The sequence below is a fragment of the Oncorhynchus mykiss genome, chromosome 5 (genome assembly GCF_013265735.2).
Source record: "Oncorhynchus mykiss isolate Arlee chromosome 5, USDA_OmykA_1.1, whole genome shotgun sequence".
NCBI classification, from domain to species: domain Eukaryota; kingdom Metazoa; phylum Chordata; class Actinopteri; order Salmoniformes; family Salmonidae; genus Oncorhynchus; species Oncorhynchus mykiss.
Window position 1 is genome coordinate 9,976,371 of NC_048569.1, and position 17,405 is coordinate 9,993,775.

Here is a 17,405-nt window from a genome sequence, read left to right on the forward strand (position 1 = left end):
GTTGTATGGCAGAGAGAGGTGGTTGTATGGCAGAGAGAGGTGGTTGTATGGCAGAGAGAGGTGGTTGTATGGCAGAGAGAGGTGGTTGTATGGCAGAGAGAGGTGGTTGTATGGCAGAGAGAGGTGGTTGTATGGCAGAGAGAGGTGGTTGTATAGCAGAGAGAGGTGGTTGTATGGCAGAGAGAGGTGGTTGTATGGCAGAGAGAGGTGGTTGTATGGCAGAGAGAGGTGGTTGTATGGCAGAGAGAGGTGGTTGTATGGCAGAGAGGTGGTTGTATGGCAGAGAGGTGGTTGTATGGCAGAGAGAGGTGGTTGTATGGTAGAGAGAGGTGGTTGTATGGAAGAGAGAGGTGGTTGTATGGCAGAGAGAGGTGGTTGTATGGCAGAGAGAGGTGGTTGTATGGCAGAGAGAGGTGGTTGTATGGCAGAGAGAGGTGGTTGTATGGCAGAGAGAGGTGGTTGTATGGCAGAGAGAGGTGGTTGTATGGCAGAGAGGTGGTTGTATGGCAGAGAGAGGTGGTTGTATGGCAGAGAGAGGTGGTTGTATGGCAGAGAGAGGTGGTTGTATGGCAGAGAGAGGTGGTTGTATGGAAGAGAGAGGTGGTTGTATGGAAGAGAGAGGTGGTTGTATGGATGAGAGAGGTGGTTGTATGGCAGAGAGAGGTGGTTGTATGGAAGAGAGAGGTGGTTGTATGGAAGAGAGAGGTGGTTGTATGGAAGAGAGAGGTGGTTGTATGGAAGAGAGAGGTGGTTGTATGGAAGAGAGAGGTGGTTGTATGGAAGAGAGAGGTGGTTGTATGGAAGAGAGAGGTGGTTGTATGGAAGAGAGAGGTGGTTGTATGGAAGAGAGAGGTGGTTGTATGGCAGAGAGAGGTGGTTGTATGGCAGAGAGAGGTGGTTGTATGGAAGAGAGAGGTGGTTGTATGGAAGAGAGAGGTGATTGAACATGCATCTGATATGTATTTTTATGTAGCCTTTATTTAACTAGGCAAGTCATTTAGAACTAATTCTGATTTACAATGACGGCCTACCCCAGCGACGCTGGGCCAATTGTGTGCCGCCCTATGGGACTCCCAATCACGGTCGGTTGTGATACAGCCTGGAATCAAACCAGGGTCTGTAGTGACGCCTCTAGCACTGAGATGCAGTGCCTTAGACCGCTGCACCACTGAAGGGCTTCTTACTTATTTGTCTGTTATGGGAAGCCACTTGTGTGGTTGCTATGAGAAGCAGAGATTATGTTTTTTTTTACTTCCATAAAAACCAGACTAACACCGAGAGACTAAGATACCCAAGAGCTCTAGAGTGAAAACGTAAGAGGCTTGAATCGGGAGTATATCCGCCTGTTTAAATGCCAAGACCCACCTCTTCTCCTAAAATTGACTCAAACTTTTTACATCATAAACGGTTTTATATTCATGATACTGTCTTATTGATATTGCTGGCCTTAATAAAAAATGAATTTTCACTCTAAAGTGCCCTTTAACTAGAGCCTGTTTGTCGTGGTCAGGTCATGTGGTCTTGAAAAACCCCTGGCCCTAGTAGTAATGTTAAAAGAGCTAAATGGCCATACAGTTTGAAAGTCAGCATAGTTTAATTTCCAGGCGGAAAGTACCAGTCTCTTTTAAGCAGAGGGGTGTAACAAAGTTAGGAGGGGGGCCCACCCAACCCAATCTTTATAACGACGGGAGAAACACTGGTTGAGATCCAGTAATATCAGAAGAAGGATGTCTGACTGTGTCCTCACCTCCAGCTTGTTGACCAGCCTCTTCTTGATGGCATTCTGGGCAGCCGCGTTGGTGGCCATGCGTAGGCCCTCTGCTGCCTCCCTCAGTCTCTGCTGCTGCTCCTCACTGTCCGGGTTGGCGGCTGCGCCCTGCACACACATCAGCACATTAATGTCACGAGTGGGATCTGAACCCCGGTCTCCCGCTGGGGAAACCAGCATCATAACCAAGAGGATATTCCACCCGCATGCGAGCGCACTGAGGAAGTTGCTAACTAAATCCTCAAAACAGCAGACTTAAACTTAAATAAGACTAAACAACAATAAAAAATACAAAAACACACACACAGCTCCTAAACTGAGGCCTCGCCATTCCTCCAGCCTCGCTCATAAATCCTCAACGATGGAATGGGGGACCGGATGGCAACAGTAGGTCATGTGGAACAGACCATGGTGGAATGGGGGACAGGATGGGAACAGTAACTCATGTGGAACAGACCATGGTGGAATGGGGGACAGGATGGGAATAGTAGGTCATGTGGAACAGACCTTGGTGGAATGGGGGACAGGATGGGAATAGTAGGTCATGTGGAACAGACCTTGGTGGAATGGGGGACAGGATGGGAACAGTGGCTCAGATGGAACAGACCATGGTGGAATGGGGGACAGGATGGGAATAGTAAGGTCATGTGGAACAGACCATGGTGGAATGGGGGACAGGATGGGAATAGTAAGGTCATGTGGAACAGACCATGGTGGAATGGGGGACAGGATGGGAACAGTAACTCATGTGGAACAGACCTTGGTGGAATGGTGGACAGGATGGAAACAGTAACTCATGTGGAACAGACCTTGGTGGAATGGGGACAGGATGGGAACAGTAGGTCATATAGAACATACCATGGTGGAATGGGGGACAGGATGGGAACAGTGGCTCAGATGGAACAGACCATGGTGGAATGGGGGACAGGATGGGAACAGTAGGTCATGTGGAATAGACCTTGGTGGAATGGGGGACAGGATGGGAACAGTAGGTCATGTGGAACAGACCATGGTGGAATGGGGGACAGGATGGAAACAGTGGCTCAGATGGAACAGACCATGGTGGAATGGGGGACAGGATGGAAACAGTGGCTCAGATGGAACAGACCTTGGTGGAATGGGGGACAGGATGGGAACAGTGGCTCAGATGGAACAGACCTTGGTGGAATGGGGGACAGGATGGGAACAGTGGCTCAGATGGAACAGACCTTGGTGGAATGGGGGACAGGATGGGAACAGTGGCTCATATAGAACAGACCTTGGTGGAATGGGGGACAGGAAGGGAACAGTAAGTCATGTGGAATAGACCATGGTGGAATGGGGACAGGATGGGAATAGTAGGTTATGTGGAACAGACCATGGTGGAATGGGGGACAGGATGGGAATAGTAGGTTATGTGGAACAGACCTTGGTGGAATGGGGGACAGGATGGGAACAGTAGGTCATGTGGAACAGACCATGGTGGAATGGGGGACAGGATGGGAACAGTAACTCATGTGGAATAGACCTTGGTGGAATGGGGACAGGATGGGAATAGTAGGTTATGTGGAACAGACCATGGTGGAATGGGGGACAGGATGGGAATAGTAGGTTATGTGGAACAGACCTTGGTGGAATGGGGGACAGGATGGGAACAGTAGGTCATGTGGAACAGACCATGGTGGAATGGGGGACAGGATGGGAACAGTAACTCATGTGGAACAGACCATGGTGGAATGGGGGACAGGATGGGAACAGTAGGTCATGTGGAACAGACCATGGTGGAATGGGGGACAGGATGAGAACAGTAACTCATGTGGAATAGACCATGGTGGAATGGGGGACAGGATGGAAACAGTAGGTCATGTGGAATAGACCATGGTGGAATGGGGACAGGATGGGAACAGTAGGTCATATAGAATAGACCTTGGTGGAATGGGGGACAGGATGGGAACAGTAGGTTATGTGGAACAGACCATGGTGGAATGGGGGACAGGATGGAAACAGTAACTCATATAGAACAGACCCTGGTGGAATGGGGGACAGGATGGGAACAGTAGGTTATGTGGAACAGACCTTGGTGGAATGGGGGACAGGATGGAAACAGTAGGTTATGTGGAACAGACCATGGTGGAATGGGGGACAGGATGGAAACAGTAGGTTATGTGGAACAGACCTTGGTGGAATGGGGGACAGGATGGAAACAGTAGGTTATGTGGAACAGACCTTGGTGGAATGGGGGACAGGATGGAAACAGTAACTCATGTGGAACAGACCATGGTGGAATGGGGGACAGGATGGAAACAGTAGGTTATGTGGAACAGACCATGGTGGAATGGGGGACAGGATGGGAACAGTAACTCATGTGGAACAGACCTTGGTGGAATGGGGGACAGGATGGAAACAGTAACTCATGTGGAACAGACCTTGGTGGAATGGGGGACAGGATGGAAACAGTAGGTTATGTGGAACAGACCATGGTGGAATGGGGGACAGGATGGGAACAGTAACTCATGTGGAACAGACCTTGGTGGAATGGGGGACAGGATGGCAACAGTAGGTCATGTGGAACAGACCTTGGTGGAACGGGGGACAGGATGGGAACAGTAACTCATGTGGAACAGACCATGGTGGAATGGGGGACAGGATGGGAACAGTAACTCATGTGGAACAGACCTTGGTGGAATGGGGACAGGATGGGAACAGTAGGTCATATAGAACATACCATGGTGGAATGGGGGACAGGATGGGAACAGTAACTCATGTGGAACAGACCTTGGCAGCCTCCACCATTTTGGCCGTGGCGTCTGCCAGGAGCTTGGCGGCTGACAGCAGCTTGCGGGAATTCTCCAGGTCCGACTCGCCCTCTGCGTCCATCTTGATGGCGTTGACCAGGTCCGAGGTGGCCTGGGCAAGGATGCGGGCCTGACGCACCATCTCACCTGGAGAGAAGGGAGAGAAACAGCAGTCAATACAGTTTAAATCCTCATTTATTAATCTAGTTTTTACTGAAGTTTAAATACTGATTTATTCATCTAACCTCTATTGATTCTGGCCCTAGAAAAAGGGCAACGGTAGGAGAGGCAGCATTTAGATCTTTCCTTTAATAAACCTCTTAAAACTTCAAAGTCAGGGAGTATTTTACCAACAAATAGTTATACAGGTTACCTGCCTAGTGGTTAGAGTGTTGGCCTAGTAACCTAAAGGTTGCAAGTTCGAATCCCAGAGCTGACAAGGTACAAATCTGTCGTTCTGCCCACTGTTCCTAGGCCATCATTGAAAATAAGAATTTGTTCTTAACTGACTTGCCTGGTTAAATAAAGGTTCAATAAAATCCACTTCCACATCATATTTTCATATTAAAACATGTCAAATTAGACTTTTTTTGTACTGCTTTTTGGAAATAAGACAAACATTTGAAATTGCTTTTTGCAAATAGGATGCCATTGTGAGATGCAGACTCCAGAGACATCTCACTCCTTTTTTCAGGTTCATATACAGTCAATAAACTAAGCAGACCAGACCCAGCTGCTACCGCATTGCTGCCTATGGGAGAGCCACCCCCTTAAGCAGACCTGAACTGTGACCATTTTCTTCAATGGTAAAAGGCATGAGTGGGGCATCTTTAATCCACCATCTATGCTATCTCACTCCAATATGACTGCTGACCCTTGACCCCTTTTAGCCCTGCCCCGCCCCTCCCATCCCATCCCCCAGCCTACCGGCATCTCCCATGGAGCTGAAGATGTTCTCGGTGACGTCCAGGATGCGGTCGGTGGCCTCTCCGTGGCGCCCTATGGGCTGGCCTCCGTGGGCGTACTGCTTGATGTGCTGCAGGAGCTCGTTGAGGGCGTGGGTGACGCCTGTGGCGGCGGCGCCCACCTGCTTGAGGAGCCCCTCGTCGCTGGTGGCGCCCTGCGACGCATCCACGCAGCCGTCCACCGATTTGGCAACCAGCTTGCCTGCCTCAATCAGCTGCTCCTGGCACACCGGAGAGCTGATGGTGGGAGCGACCACCTGGACAGAGAGGGAGAGGGGTAAGATAAAAAGGGATAAGGGGAGAAAGAAGAGAAAAAGCAAAGGCAAAGATAGGGGTAAAAAAAAGGGGAGGAGAGAGGGGTAAAAAAAAGGGGAGGGAGAGATGGGGTTAAGAAAAGGGGAGGGAGAGATGGGGTTAAGAAAAGGGGAGGGAGAGATGGGGTTAAGAAAAGGGGAGGGAGAGATGGGGTTAAGAAAAGGGGAGGGAGAGATGGGGTTAAGAAAAGGGGAGGGAGAGATGGGGGTAAGAAAAGGGGAGGGAGAGATGGGGTTAAGAAAAGGGGAGGGAGAGATGGGGTTAAGAAAAGGGGAGGGAGAGATGGGGTTAAGAAAAGGGGAGGGAGAGATGGGGTTAGAAAAGGGGAGGGAGAGATGGGGTTAGAAAAGGGGAGGGAGAGATGGGGTTAGAAAAGGGGAGGGAGAGATGGGGTTAAGAAAAGGGCAGGGAGAGATGGGGTTAAGAAAAGGGGAGGGAGAGATGGGGTTAGAAAAGGGGAGGGAGAGATGGGGGTAAGAAAAGGGGAGGGAGAGATGGGGTTAGAAAAGGGGAGGGAGAGATGGGGGTAAGAAAAGGGGAGGGAGAGATGGGGTTAGAAAAGAGGAGGGAGAGATGGGGTTAAGAAAAGGGGAGGGAGAGATGGGGTTAAGAAAAGGGGAGGGAGAGATGGGGTTAAGAAAAGGGGAGGGAGAGATGGGGTTAAGAAAAGGGGAGGGAGAGATGGGGTTAGAAAAGGGGAGGGAGAGATGGGGTTAGAAAAGGGGAGGGAGAGATGGGGTTAAGAAAAGGGGAGGGAGAGATGGGGTTAAGAAAAGGGGAGGGAGAGATGGGGTTAAGAAAAGGGGAGGGAGAGATGGGGTTAAGAAAAGGGGAGGGAGAGATGGGGTTAAGAAAAGGGGAGGGAGAGATGGGGTTAAGAAAAGGGGAGGGAGAGATGGGGTTAGAAAAGGGGAGGGAGAGATGGGGTTAAGAAAAGGGGAGGGAGAGATGGGGGTAAGAAAAGGGGAGGTAGAAATGGGGGTAAGAAAAGGGGAGGGAGAGATGGGGGTAAGAAAAGGGGAGGTAGAAATGGGGTTAAGAAAAGGGGAGGGAGAGATGGGGTTAAGAAAAGGGGAGGGAGAGATGGGGGTAAGAAAAGGGGAGGTAGAAATGGGGTTAAGAAAAGGGGAGGGAGAGATGGGGTTAGAAAAGGGGAGGGAGAGATGGGGTTAAGAAAAGGGGAGGGAGAGATGGGGGTAAGAAAAGGGGAGGTAGAAATGGGGGTAAGAAAAGGGGAGGTAGAAATGGGGTTAAGAAAAGGGGAGGGAGAGATGGGGTTAAGACAAGGGGAGGGAGAGATGGGGTTAGAAAAGGGGAGGGAGAGATGGGGTTAAGAAAAGGGGAGGGAGAGATGGGGTTAAGAAAAGGGGAGGTAGAAATGGGGTTAAGAAAAGGGGAGGGAGAGATGGGGTTAAGAAAAGGGGAGGTAGAAATGGGGGTAAGAAAAGGGGAGGTAGAAATGGGGTTAAGAAAAGGGGAGGGAGAGATGGGGTTAAGACAAGGGGAGGTAGAAATGGGGTTAAGAAAAGGGGAGGGAGAGATGGGGTTAAGAAAAGGGGAGGGAGAGATGGGGTTAAGAAAAGGGGAGGGAGAGATGGGGTTAAGAAAAGGGGAGGGAGAGATGGGGTTAAGACAAGGGGAGGTAGAAATGGGGTTAAGAAAAGGGGAGGGAGAGATGGGGTTAAGAAAAGGGGAGGGAGAGATGGGGTTAAGAAAAGGGGAGGGAGAGATGGGGTTAAGAAAAGGGGAGGGAGAGATGGGGTTAAGAAAAGGGGAGGGAGAGATGGGGTTAAGAAAAGGGGAGGGAGAGATGGGGTTAGAAAAGGGGAGGGAGAGATGGGGTTAAGAAAAGGGGAGGGAGAGATGGGGGTAAGAAAAGGGGAGGTAGAAATGGGGGTAAGAAAAGGGGAGGGAGAGATGGGGGTAAGAAAAGGGGAGGTAGAAATGGGGTTAAGAAAAGGGGAGGGAGAGATGGGGTTAAGAAAAGGGGAGGGAGAGATGGGGGTAAGAAAAGGGGAGGTAGAAATGGGGTTAAGAAAAGGGGAGGGAGAGATGGGGTTAGAAAAGGGGAGGGAGAGATGGGGTTAAGAAAAGGGGAGGGAGAGATGGGGGTAAGAAAAGGGGAGGTAGAAATGGGGGTAAGAAAAGGGGAGGTAGAAATGGGGTTAAGAAAAGGGGAGGGAGAGATGGGGTTAAGACAAGGGGAGGGAGAGATGGGGTTAGAAAAGGGGAGGGAGAGATGGGGTTAAGAAAAGGGGAGGGAGAGATGGGGTTAAGAAAAGGGGAGGTAGAAATGGGGTTAAGAAAAGGGGAGGGAGAGATGGGGTTAAGAAAAGGGGAGGTAGAAATGGGGGTAAGAAAAGGGGAGGTAGAAATGGGGTTAAGACAAGGGGAGGGAGAGATGGGGTTAAGACAAGGGGAGGTAGAAATGGGGTTAAGAAAAGGGGAGGGAGAGATGGGGTTAAGAAAAGGGGAGGGAGAGATGGGGTTAAGAAAAGGGGAGGGAGAGATGGGGTTAAGAAAAGGGGAGGGAGAGATGGGGTTAAGAAAAGGGGAGGGAGAGATGGGGTTAAGAAAAGGGGAGGGAGAGATGGGGTTAAGAAAAGGGGAGGGAGAGATGGGGTTAAGAAAAGGGGAGGGAGAGATGGGGTTAAGAAAAGGGGAGGGAGAGATGGGGTTAAGAAAAGGGGAGGGAGAGATGGGGTTAGAAAAGGGGAGGGAGAGATGGGGTTAAAAAAGGGGAGGGAGAGATGGGGTTAAGACAAGGGGAGGGAGAGATGGGGTTAAGACAAGGGGAGGGAGAGATGGGGTTAAGAAAAGGGGAGGGAGAGATGGGGTTAGAAAAGGGGAGGGAGAGATGGGGTTAAGAAAAGGGGAGGGAGAGATGGGGTTAAGAAAAGGGGAGGGAGAGATGGGGTTAAGAAAAGGGGAGGGAGAGATGGGGTTAAGAAAAGGGGAGGGAGAGATGGGGTTAAGAAAAGGGGAGGGAGAGATGGGGTTAAGAAAAGGGGAGGTAGAAATGGGGGTAAGAAAAGGGGAGGGAGAGATGGGGTTAAGAAAAGGGGAGGGAGAGATGGGGTTAAGAAAAGGGGAGGGAGAGATGGGGTTAGAAAAGGGGAGGGAGAGATGGGGTTAAAAAAGGGGAGGGAGAGATGGGGTTAAGAAAAGGGGAGGGAGAGATGGGGTTAGAAAAGGGGAGGGAGAGATGGGGTTAGAAAAGGGGAGGGAGAGATGGGGTTAGAAAAGGGGAGGGAGAGATGGGGTTAAGAAAAGGGGAGGGAGAGATGGGGTTAGAAAAGGGGAGGGAGAGATGGGGGTAAGAAAAGGGGAGGGAGAGATGGGGTTAGAAAAGGGGAGGGAGAGATGGGGTTAAGAAAAGGGGAGGTAGAAATGGGGGTAAGAAAAGGGGAGGGAGAGATGGGGTTAAGAAAAGGGGAGGGAGAGATGGGGTTAAGAAAAGGGGAGGTAGAAATGGGGGTTAGAAAAGGGGAGGGAGAGATGGGGTTAAGAAAAGGGGAGGGAGAGATGGGGTTAAGACAAGGGGAGGGAGAGATGGGGTTAAGAAAAGGGGAGGGAGAGATGGGTTTAAGAAAACAGAGAAACAGAGAAGTTGGAAGGACTACGCGTGATCTAAATCAAGCCGTCTGAACCACTTCTTGGTGTCAACACTAAACTAGAGAGGGGAAAAACCAATTATCTCTTCTTATGTAAACTTAATTTACAAATTCACAAATGGAAAAACACAATTAATTTGTATGCAGATTTTCATACCGTTCCTGTACAATACCGGGGTATATTGTATTACCGGCAGTGCACACCAGGGGCACTATTTCTTTCCAAATGTTTGTATTTTGAAGCATAAAACAAATTTAGCAGGGATCTTGATCCAGGTGGGGATTGATTATCTCTGCTGGAACCAAGAAGCTTGATCTTGCCGGCTTAGATAGCTAGTTAGCAAACCAAATGCATAGCTGAGCCCCGAGCTGGATATCATTTATCTGACACATCTTAGATAGTTAACTTAACAGTTATAACAGCTCCCGTGACGCGGAGTTGCACCCGAGCTTTATGGGGCCCCCAATTTACAGTATTGAAAAAAATACCCCTGTAAACGGTATACCGTCCAAGTCTAAATGACAAACATGGGACAATAGATGGTTAGTGTGTGGTAAAGATGTTGGGGTTCTCTTCTCTTACCCGGGTGCAAGCCACCAGTTGGGAGGTGGATAGGGCACATTGGGTCGCTGCGGCGATGACTCGGTTCTGGAGTGCAGAGTCCTCTGTCTTCTGGGCCACGTTCTTTGCTTTGAGCACCAGAGCGGCGGCGGCGTTAGCCACGGCTTTAGCCAGCTGCATAAGCATGTCCTGAGAACGGCAGGGATGACACAGGCTAGTTAGCATGCTTGTTAGCATGTAGCATAAAGTAAATTAAAAGGCATGCTTAAGTGGAAGGTTCCATACCAGATTCCATACCAGGCCCATAAACGAGGCTCTGTTTTGATTGGTACTGTGGTTCTTTGTGAGTGTCTTTAGCCTGAGTACCAGACTGTTTCTGCTTTAGTTAACTTGTTGTTGTTGTCGTAGCAAAGAAGACGACAGTGTAGCATTGTTGAGAACAGAAACAGTGTGACACTGAGGTTATATAGGGTGAAAAGATTGTGGGTCAACTATGTAACAATTATTTTGGTAAGAATTAGGATCAATTTAATTATTCTGAAAATAATTGTCCTCTTCAGGAAGAGTACTCAAATGTTAAAAGGTCCATTTTGGCAAATTAAATTAAGTAAAGAGATTAGAGAAATAGCCTCTACTAAAGGCGAAAATTAGAGACTTTTCCAGTTTTAAAATCTGTCCTGCCAAACACACCACAGCTTACAGTCTGACCTGAATTCAGTGGTAGCCAGTTTTAGCACAACGGTGAATAGAAGGCCCTATTGATGACATTACTATCTATAATGGCCTCTGAGGATTCTTTTTTAAAATATATTTTTCACACCCCTTTTTCTCCCGAATTTCATGGTATCCAATTGGTAGTTACAGTCTTACGGTCTACAGTCTAATCGCTGCAACTCCCGTACGGACCCGGGAGAGGCGAAGGTCGAGTGCCGTGCGTCCTCTGAAACACAACCCAACCAAGCAGCACTGCTTCTAGACATAATGCAGGCTTAACCTGGAAGCCAGCCGCACCAATGTGTCGGAGGAAACACCGTACACCTAGCGACCGTGTTAGCATGCATGCACCTGGCCCGCCACAGGAGTCGCTAGAGTGCGATGGGACAAGAACATCCCTTCCAACCAAACCCTCCCCAAACGATGCAGGGCCAATTGTGCGCTGCCCCATGGGTATCCCGGTCGCGGCCGGCTGTGACAGAGCCTGGACTTGAACCAGGATCTCTAGTGGCACAGCTTAGACCACTGCGCCACTCGGGAAGTGGCCTCCAAGGATTCTTTCCATAGAAGCCAAGCTAAGTCTACATCCCAAATATTCCCTACATAGAGCACTACTTTTGACCAGAGCCTTAGTACACTATGTAGGGAATATGGTGCCATTTGTGACAGAGTGCATCATATTCATTGGCTTAAACCTAAATATACTATAGTATAACCCATCCAGGCTGGGGAGGAGGGGAGACTCAAGCCTGGTGGCTCCAAAGACAATCATCAACTCTATCCTGCCTTTAGCTGTTGGTCTTTTTGTCTTCTCCACAAGTCGGGACTTTAGGAACATACCAGCATTCTCTACCCTCCAAAGGTAATATAAGGACATTCTACAAGGTTATGTGGTGGGCTAACTAATGCAGCTACAGTACAGAATGTCTAACAATGGCATATTAATGTATATTTTGTCAACTAGCTGACTTAGAAACTGGGTTTGACATTGATACTGGTTTGGGTCTGGGATATTTCAAAAACATGTGCAACTGTTTAAATTGTGACTCGTGATAGATATATTTAAACTAAAGAATGTGCGTTTTTGTGCTTCCAAAACCTGTTACTTCACGTTTGGAAGCGCAAAAACAGAGTGACTAAGGGGGGTGGGGGAGTAACTAGGAGGGAGAAAGGTGACTGGGGGGGGGGGGGGTGAGAAAAGTATCTGAGGGGGGAGAAGAGACTAGGGTGGAGAGAGGGGGGGAGAAAAGTGACTGGGGGAGGTAGGGAGAAGTGACTGGGGGGGAGAAGAGACTGGGGGGGGGAGAAGAGACTGGGGGGGGAGAAGAGACTAGGGTGGAGAGAATAGGGAGTAGGGGGAGAGAAAAGTGACTAAGGGCTCTCTAGGTGTGTCAAACGCACGCACGGTCGGTGGACAAACGCACGCACGGTTGGTGGACAAACGCACGCACGGTCGGTGGACAAACGCACGCACGGTCGGTGGACAAACGCACGCACGGTCGGTGGGCTGACGCAAGGTCGGTGGGCTAACTCACGGGGTCTAACGCATGGTAGGCTAACGCACGGTGGGCTAACACACGGTAGGCTAACACACGGTAGGCTAACACACGGTAGGCTAACACACGGTAGGCTCACACACGGTTGTCATTGAGGAGAGGCAGGATATCAGCAACAGGGGTCTCTGCAAAAGCTAATCTAGCAAACACTCATCAGCCTCCGCACTACTCCAGAGATTATTTTTATGCAGTTTAGAAGGTGTTTGAGTGGGATTATCGACATCACAACAGAGGAGTTGGGCAGCTCTCCCTACATGTTGTTTCGTGAAGGAGTAGGGGGAGGAGGAGGCAGAAAAAGGGAGGGGGAGGGGAAAAAAAAAAACAGAGGACTTTGTGGGAGCTGCGGTCAGGCTGCATTCCACAAGCATTTATGAACAGGCATTAGCCGGCCTACTTATTTCTCCACAATATGTTCTCTGCGCTCGCTCAGTCATTGTATGGTAGGCTATATCATCACTTAGGTGTAACATTACAGCTACTTCGTCACATTTTCAGTCGAAGTGCTTCCCTCAATACATGTATAGGCTATTATAAATAACTCCACATTAAAACAACAACTCCAACACCTTCACCAAAGGTCACTGTCGTTTTGTCCCAAAAGGCTAAATACTGTATTCAAAACTTGTTACCAATAGGTCTTAGTTCAGTCATGAGGAATTCAGAAATTCTCTTAGAGAAAACAATTGGTAACAGGCTTCCCACCACTTATCGAAACAGATCCCCTACTACTACTATTGTTAAACCCTTAATTTAATATTGGAAACAATTGTTAAAACAGACATTCCCTGTATATCTTCAGGTACAGCAGTATTCTCCTAGACCTCAATGCAACCACATTAAGAGTTAATAATCAACCCAGTACCCTACAAATGGAAACTACTCTGATTGGACAGGGCAGAAGTCTCGTTTGGACAGGGCAGAAGTCTCGTTTGGACAGGGCAGAAGTCTCGTTTGGACAGGGCAGAAGTCTTGTTTGGACAGGGCAGAAGTCTCATTTGGACAGGGCAGAATACGATCATGTAAATACAGTTCACCTTTTAATCCCTGGGTTGACTTTTCTCATCTGAAACTCAAAGTTTCTCTCAGTGCGTTGGGCTATTCAGCTGTTGCATACTTTCATAATCAAATGCTTTTGAGAGCTACTTGCTCTTTCTGCGTGTCAATAATCCAAACCTATAAGAAAACCGAGAGCATTTTGAGTACCTGAAGATATGCAAGAGAAACTGAACAAAACTGCTGTCAAATGCTTATTATATAGTTAGAAATGACAAGAATACACTACTAGAGGATGTTACACCAGTGTGGTCCATATCAATTACAGTGAAAGATCCAAGAACGATTAGTTTGATTGGCCATTGGGAGTGACAGTGATTCGGATAGGCTCATCTTTCGAGGACACGTTTGTTACCAGCATGTGACTATAAGTGGAGACGCTCCGCCTTGCACCCCTGAAAGATCCTTTACCTAGAAACTGACCAATGCAGGTGTAAAAAAAAGAGGGGGTTATAGTAAAATCACACAGTACTGCACAAATTATGTCAACAAACTCTACATAGGGAACTGATCAGGACCGTGTTCTGACCTAAGATCCTAAGACAACTTAAACGTTGTGCAAATCAGAGTGTTGAAAGCAATGGACGAAGGGCTGAATCCTAACTTCCAGGAATTTTCACTTAGCCATGTATTGATGTCAATGGGAGACTAAATGAACGTTTGACTTAAGTGGAAGTTAGAATTTGCCCCAAGTCTGAAAACGGTTTAACCTGTTTTCTTGTGGCGTAGTCCCACTTTCAAGGTGTCAGTTTAGTTCACTCTGGACTGGGTCACGGTTGGCCTACCTGAAAGCGGGGGTCGGCGTCCGTCTCTCCGATGTGAGACAGCAGCTCGCCACTGGCCTGGCCCACGTTGCCTGCAGCCTGCAGAAGGTTCTGACGGGGCTGATGGGTAAAAAAAAAAAAATGCCCAAAAAGCACAGGTCACATGACTGAAGAAAAGCCATCATGAAGGGATTCTTTAACATCTTATGCATGAAGATGGTTTCACGTTAACTTACAGGTGACATTGGTCATGTCCAGTAAGCACAAAATGGGAGAAAACATTTTAGTAAGAACACAGATTTTCAATTTTAGCTGCAAAATCTTTTTACACCATGCGCTTTTCTGAACATTATGCGACACAGAAACAGGAAGTACACAAAAATGGCTAAGCCTTCGGTGTGTTACTTCAGTATTCAGTGTGTGCTCGTGCGTGTTACCTCAGTGTTGGCTGGCTGGGCGGTCTTCAGCATGTCGGACACGGCACACGCCAGGTTCTTGGCAGCCCCCAACAACTGGTTTCCGTTGCCTCCCTCATCCTCCATGAGGGCGGCGAGCAGCTTGACCCCCTTGGACATCTCCGTTAGGTTGGAGGAGATGGTGGTCACGGCACAGCCCACCGCAGTGTAGTCTGTCTCTGCTGGGTCGCCTATTGTTGAGGGGGACAGACAGACATGTTTAGGTTTCAATACTTTGTGGGCAGTCCTTTAAGCACTACACCTATGGTGAAGGTGACAGACAGATGTTGAGGGGAACTTCATGAGCAGCCCTCACGTGGTCTATGAGGGGAACATCATGAGCAGTCCTCACGTGGTCTATGAGGGGAACTTCATGAGCAGCCCTCACGTGGTCTATGAGGGGAACATCATGAGCAGTCCTCACGTGGTCTATGAGGGGAACGTCATGAGCAGTCCTCACGTGGTCTATGAGGGGAACTTCATGAGCAGTCCTCACGTGGTCTATGAGGGGAACGTCATGAGCAGTCCTCACGTGGTCTATGAGGGGAACGTCATGAGCAGTCCTCACGTGGTCTATGAGGGGAACTTCATGAGCAGTCCTCACGTGGTCTATGAGGGGAACGTCATGAGCAGTCCTCACGTGGTCTATGAGGGGAACGTCATGAGCAGTCCTCACGTGGTCTATGAGGGGAACGTCATGAGCAGTCCTCACGTGGTCTATGAGGGGAACTTCATGAGCAGTCCTCACGTGGTCTATGAGGGGAACATCATGAGCAGTCCTCACGTGGTCTATGAGGGGAACGTCATGAGCAGTCCTCACGTGGTCTATGAGGGGAACTTCATGAGCAGTCCTCACGTGGTCTATGAGGGGAACGTCATGAGCAGTCCTCACGTGGTCTATGAGGGGAACGTCATGAGGAGTCCTCACGTGGTCTATGAGGGGAACGTCATGAGCAGTCCTCACGTGGTCTATGAGGGGAACTTCATGAGCAATCCTCACATGGTCTATGAGGGGAACTTCATGAGCAGTCCTCACGTGGTCTATGAGGGGAACGTCATGAGCAGTCCTCACGTGGTCTATGAGGGGAACGTCATGAGCAGTCCTCACGTGGTCTATGAGGGGAACGTCATGAGCAGTCCTCACGTGGTCTATGAGGGGAACGTCATGAGCAGTCCTCACGTGGTCTATGAGGGGAACTTCATGAGCAGTCCTCACGTGGTCTATGAGGGGAACGTCATGAGCAGTCCTCACGTGGTCTATGAGGGGAACGTCATGAGCAGTCCTCACGTGGTCTATGAGGGGAACTTCATGAGCAGTCCTCACGTGGTCTATGAGGGGAACTTCATGAGCAGTCCTCACGTGGTCTATGAGGGGAACTTCATGAGCAGTCCTCACGTGGTCTATGAGGGCAACTTCATGAGCAGTCCTCACGTGGTCTATGAGGGCAACTTCATGAGCAGTCCTCACGTGGTCTATGAGGGGAACGTCATGAGCAGTCCTCACGTGGTCTATGAGGGGAACGTCATGAGCAGTCCTCACGTGGTCTATGAGGGGAACGTCATGAGCAGTCCTCACGTGGTCTATGAGGGGAACGTCATGAGCAGTCCTCACGTGGTCTATGAGGGGAACGTCATGAGCAGTCCTCACGTGGTCTATGAGGGGAACGTCATGAGCAGTCCTCACGTGGTCTATGAGGGGAACGTCATGAGCAGTCCTCACGTGGTCTATGAGGGGAACGTCATGAGCAGTCCTCACGTGGTCTATGAGGGGAACGTCATGAGCAGTCCTCACGTGGTCTATGAGGGGAACGTCATGAGCAGTCCTCACGTGGTCTATGAGGGGAACGTCATGAGCAGTCCTCACGTGGTCTATGAGGGGAACGTCATGAGCAGTCCTCACGTGGTCTATGAGGGGAACTTCATGAGCAGTCCTCACGTGGTCTATGAGGGGAACGTCATGAGCAGTCCTCACGTGGTCTATGAGGGGAACTTCATGAGCAGTCCTCACGTGGTCTATGAGGGGAACGTCATGAGCAGTCCTCACGTGGTCTATGAGGGGAACTTCATGAGCAGTCCTCATGTGGTCTATGAGGGGAACTTCATGAGCAGTCCTCATGTGGTCTATGAGGGGAACTTCATGAGCAGTCCTCACGTGGTCTATGAGGGGAACGTCATGAGCAGTCCTCACGTGGTCAATGCTGCTGCTTTGTTTTATATATTCCACCCACAGAGTCAATATTTAAGCTGAAAAAGCCTTTACATATCTATTTAAAGGACATTACAATGCAGAATCTAAATACCTTTTTATATAAAAAAAAATTCATTTAAGCTGTATTTCTACATGTAATTGTCATTGAGATAAAATCTATTTCACAAGAGAGACCTGTATTGAATTAAGCACCCCTGTGAAAAAGGCAATCCCATATCTACTGGTTCTTCGAGACAGACATAAGCAGTGGTGTAAAGTAATTAAGTAAAAATACTTTTAAGTACTACTTAAGTCGTTTTTTGGGGTATCTGTACTTTACTATTTATATTTTTGACTACTTTTACTTCACTATATTCCTTAAGAAAATATTGTACTTTTTACTCCATACATTTCACTTGACAACCAAAAGTATTCGTTATATGTTGAATGCTTAGCATCGGAGGAAAATAGTCAAATTCACGCACTTATCAACAGAACATCTCTGGTCATCCCTACTGCCTCTGATCTGGAGGACTCACTAAACAGAGAACATCTCTGGTCATCCCTACTGCCTCTGATCTGGAGGACTCACTAAACAGAGAACATCTCTGGTCATCCCTACTGCCTCTGATCTGGAGGACTCACTAAACAGAGAACATCTCTGGTCTTCCATACTG

General features: G+C 48.8%; 1 protein-coding gene across 6 annotated transcripts in view; it reads right to left on the bottom strand.

Moving 5' to 3' along the window:
• Positions 1 to 17,405, bottom strand: part of tln1 (talin 1) — a 147,138-nt gene that overhangs the window by 64,359 nt on the left and 65,374 nt on the right. For 4 of the 6 annotated variants that reach the window (XM_036976737.1, XM_036976734.1, XM_036976736.1 and 1 more), the window contains exons 17-23: positions 14,523 to 14,731; positions 14,107 to 14,205; positions 13,677 to 13,739; positions 10,020 to 10,187; positions 5,470 to 5,764; positions 4,523 to 4,689; positions 1,748 to 1,876 (exon numbers count right to left, since the gene is read on the bottom strand). In XM_036976737.1, the coding sequence (XP_036832632.1) occupies positions 1,748 to 1,876; positions 4,523 to 4,689; positions 5,470 to 5,764; positions 10,020 to 10,187; positions 13,677 to 13,739; positions 14,107 to 14,205; positions 14,523 to 14,731 (1,130 nt within the window). The remainder of the gene's footprint in view (positions 1 to 1,747; positions 1,877 to 4,522; positions 4,690 to 5,469; positions 5,765 to 10,019; positions 10,188 to 13,676; positions 13,740 to 14,106; positions 14,206 to 14,522; positions 14,732 to 17,405) is intronic. The other 2 variants (XM_036976739.1, XM_036976738.1) reach the window with 1 other exon arrangement.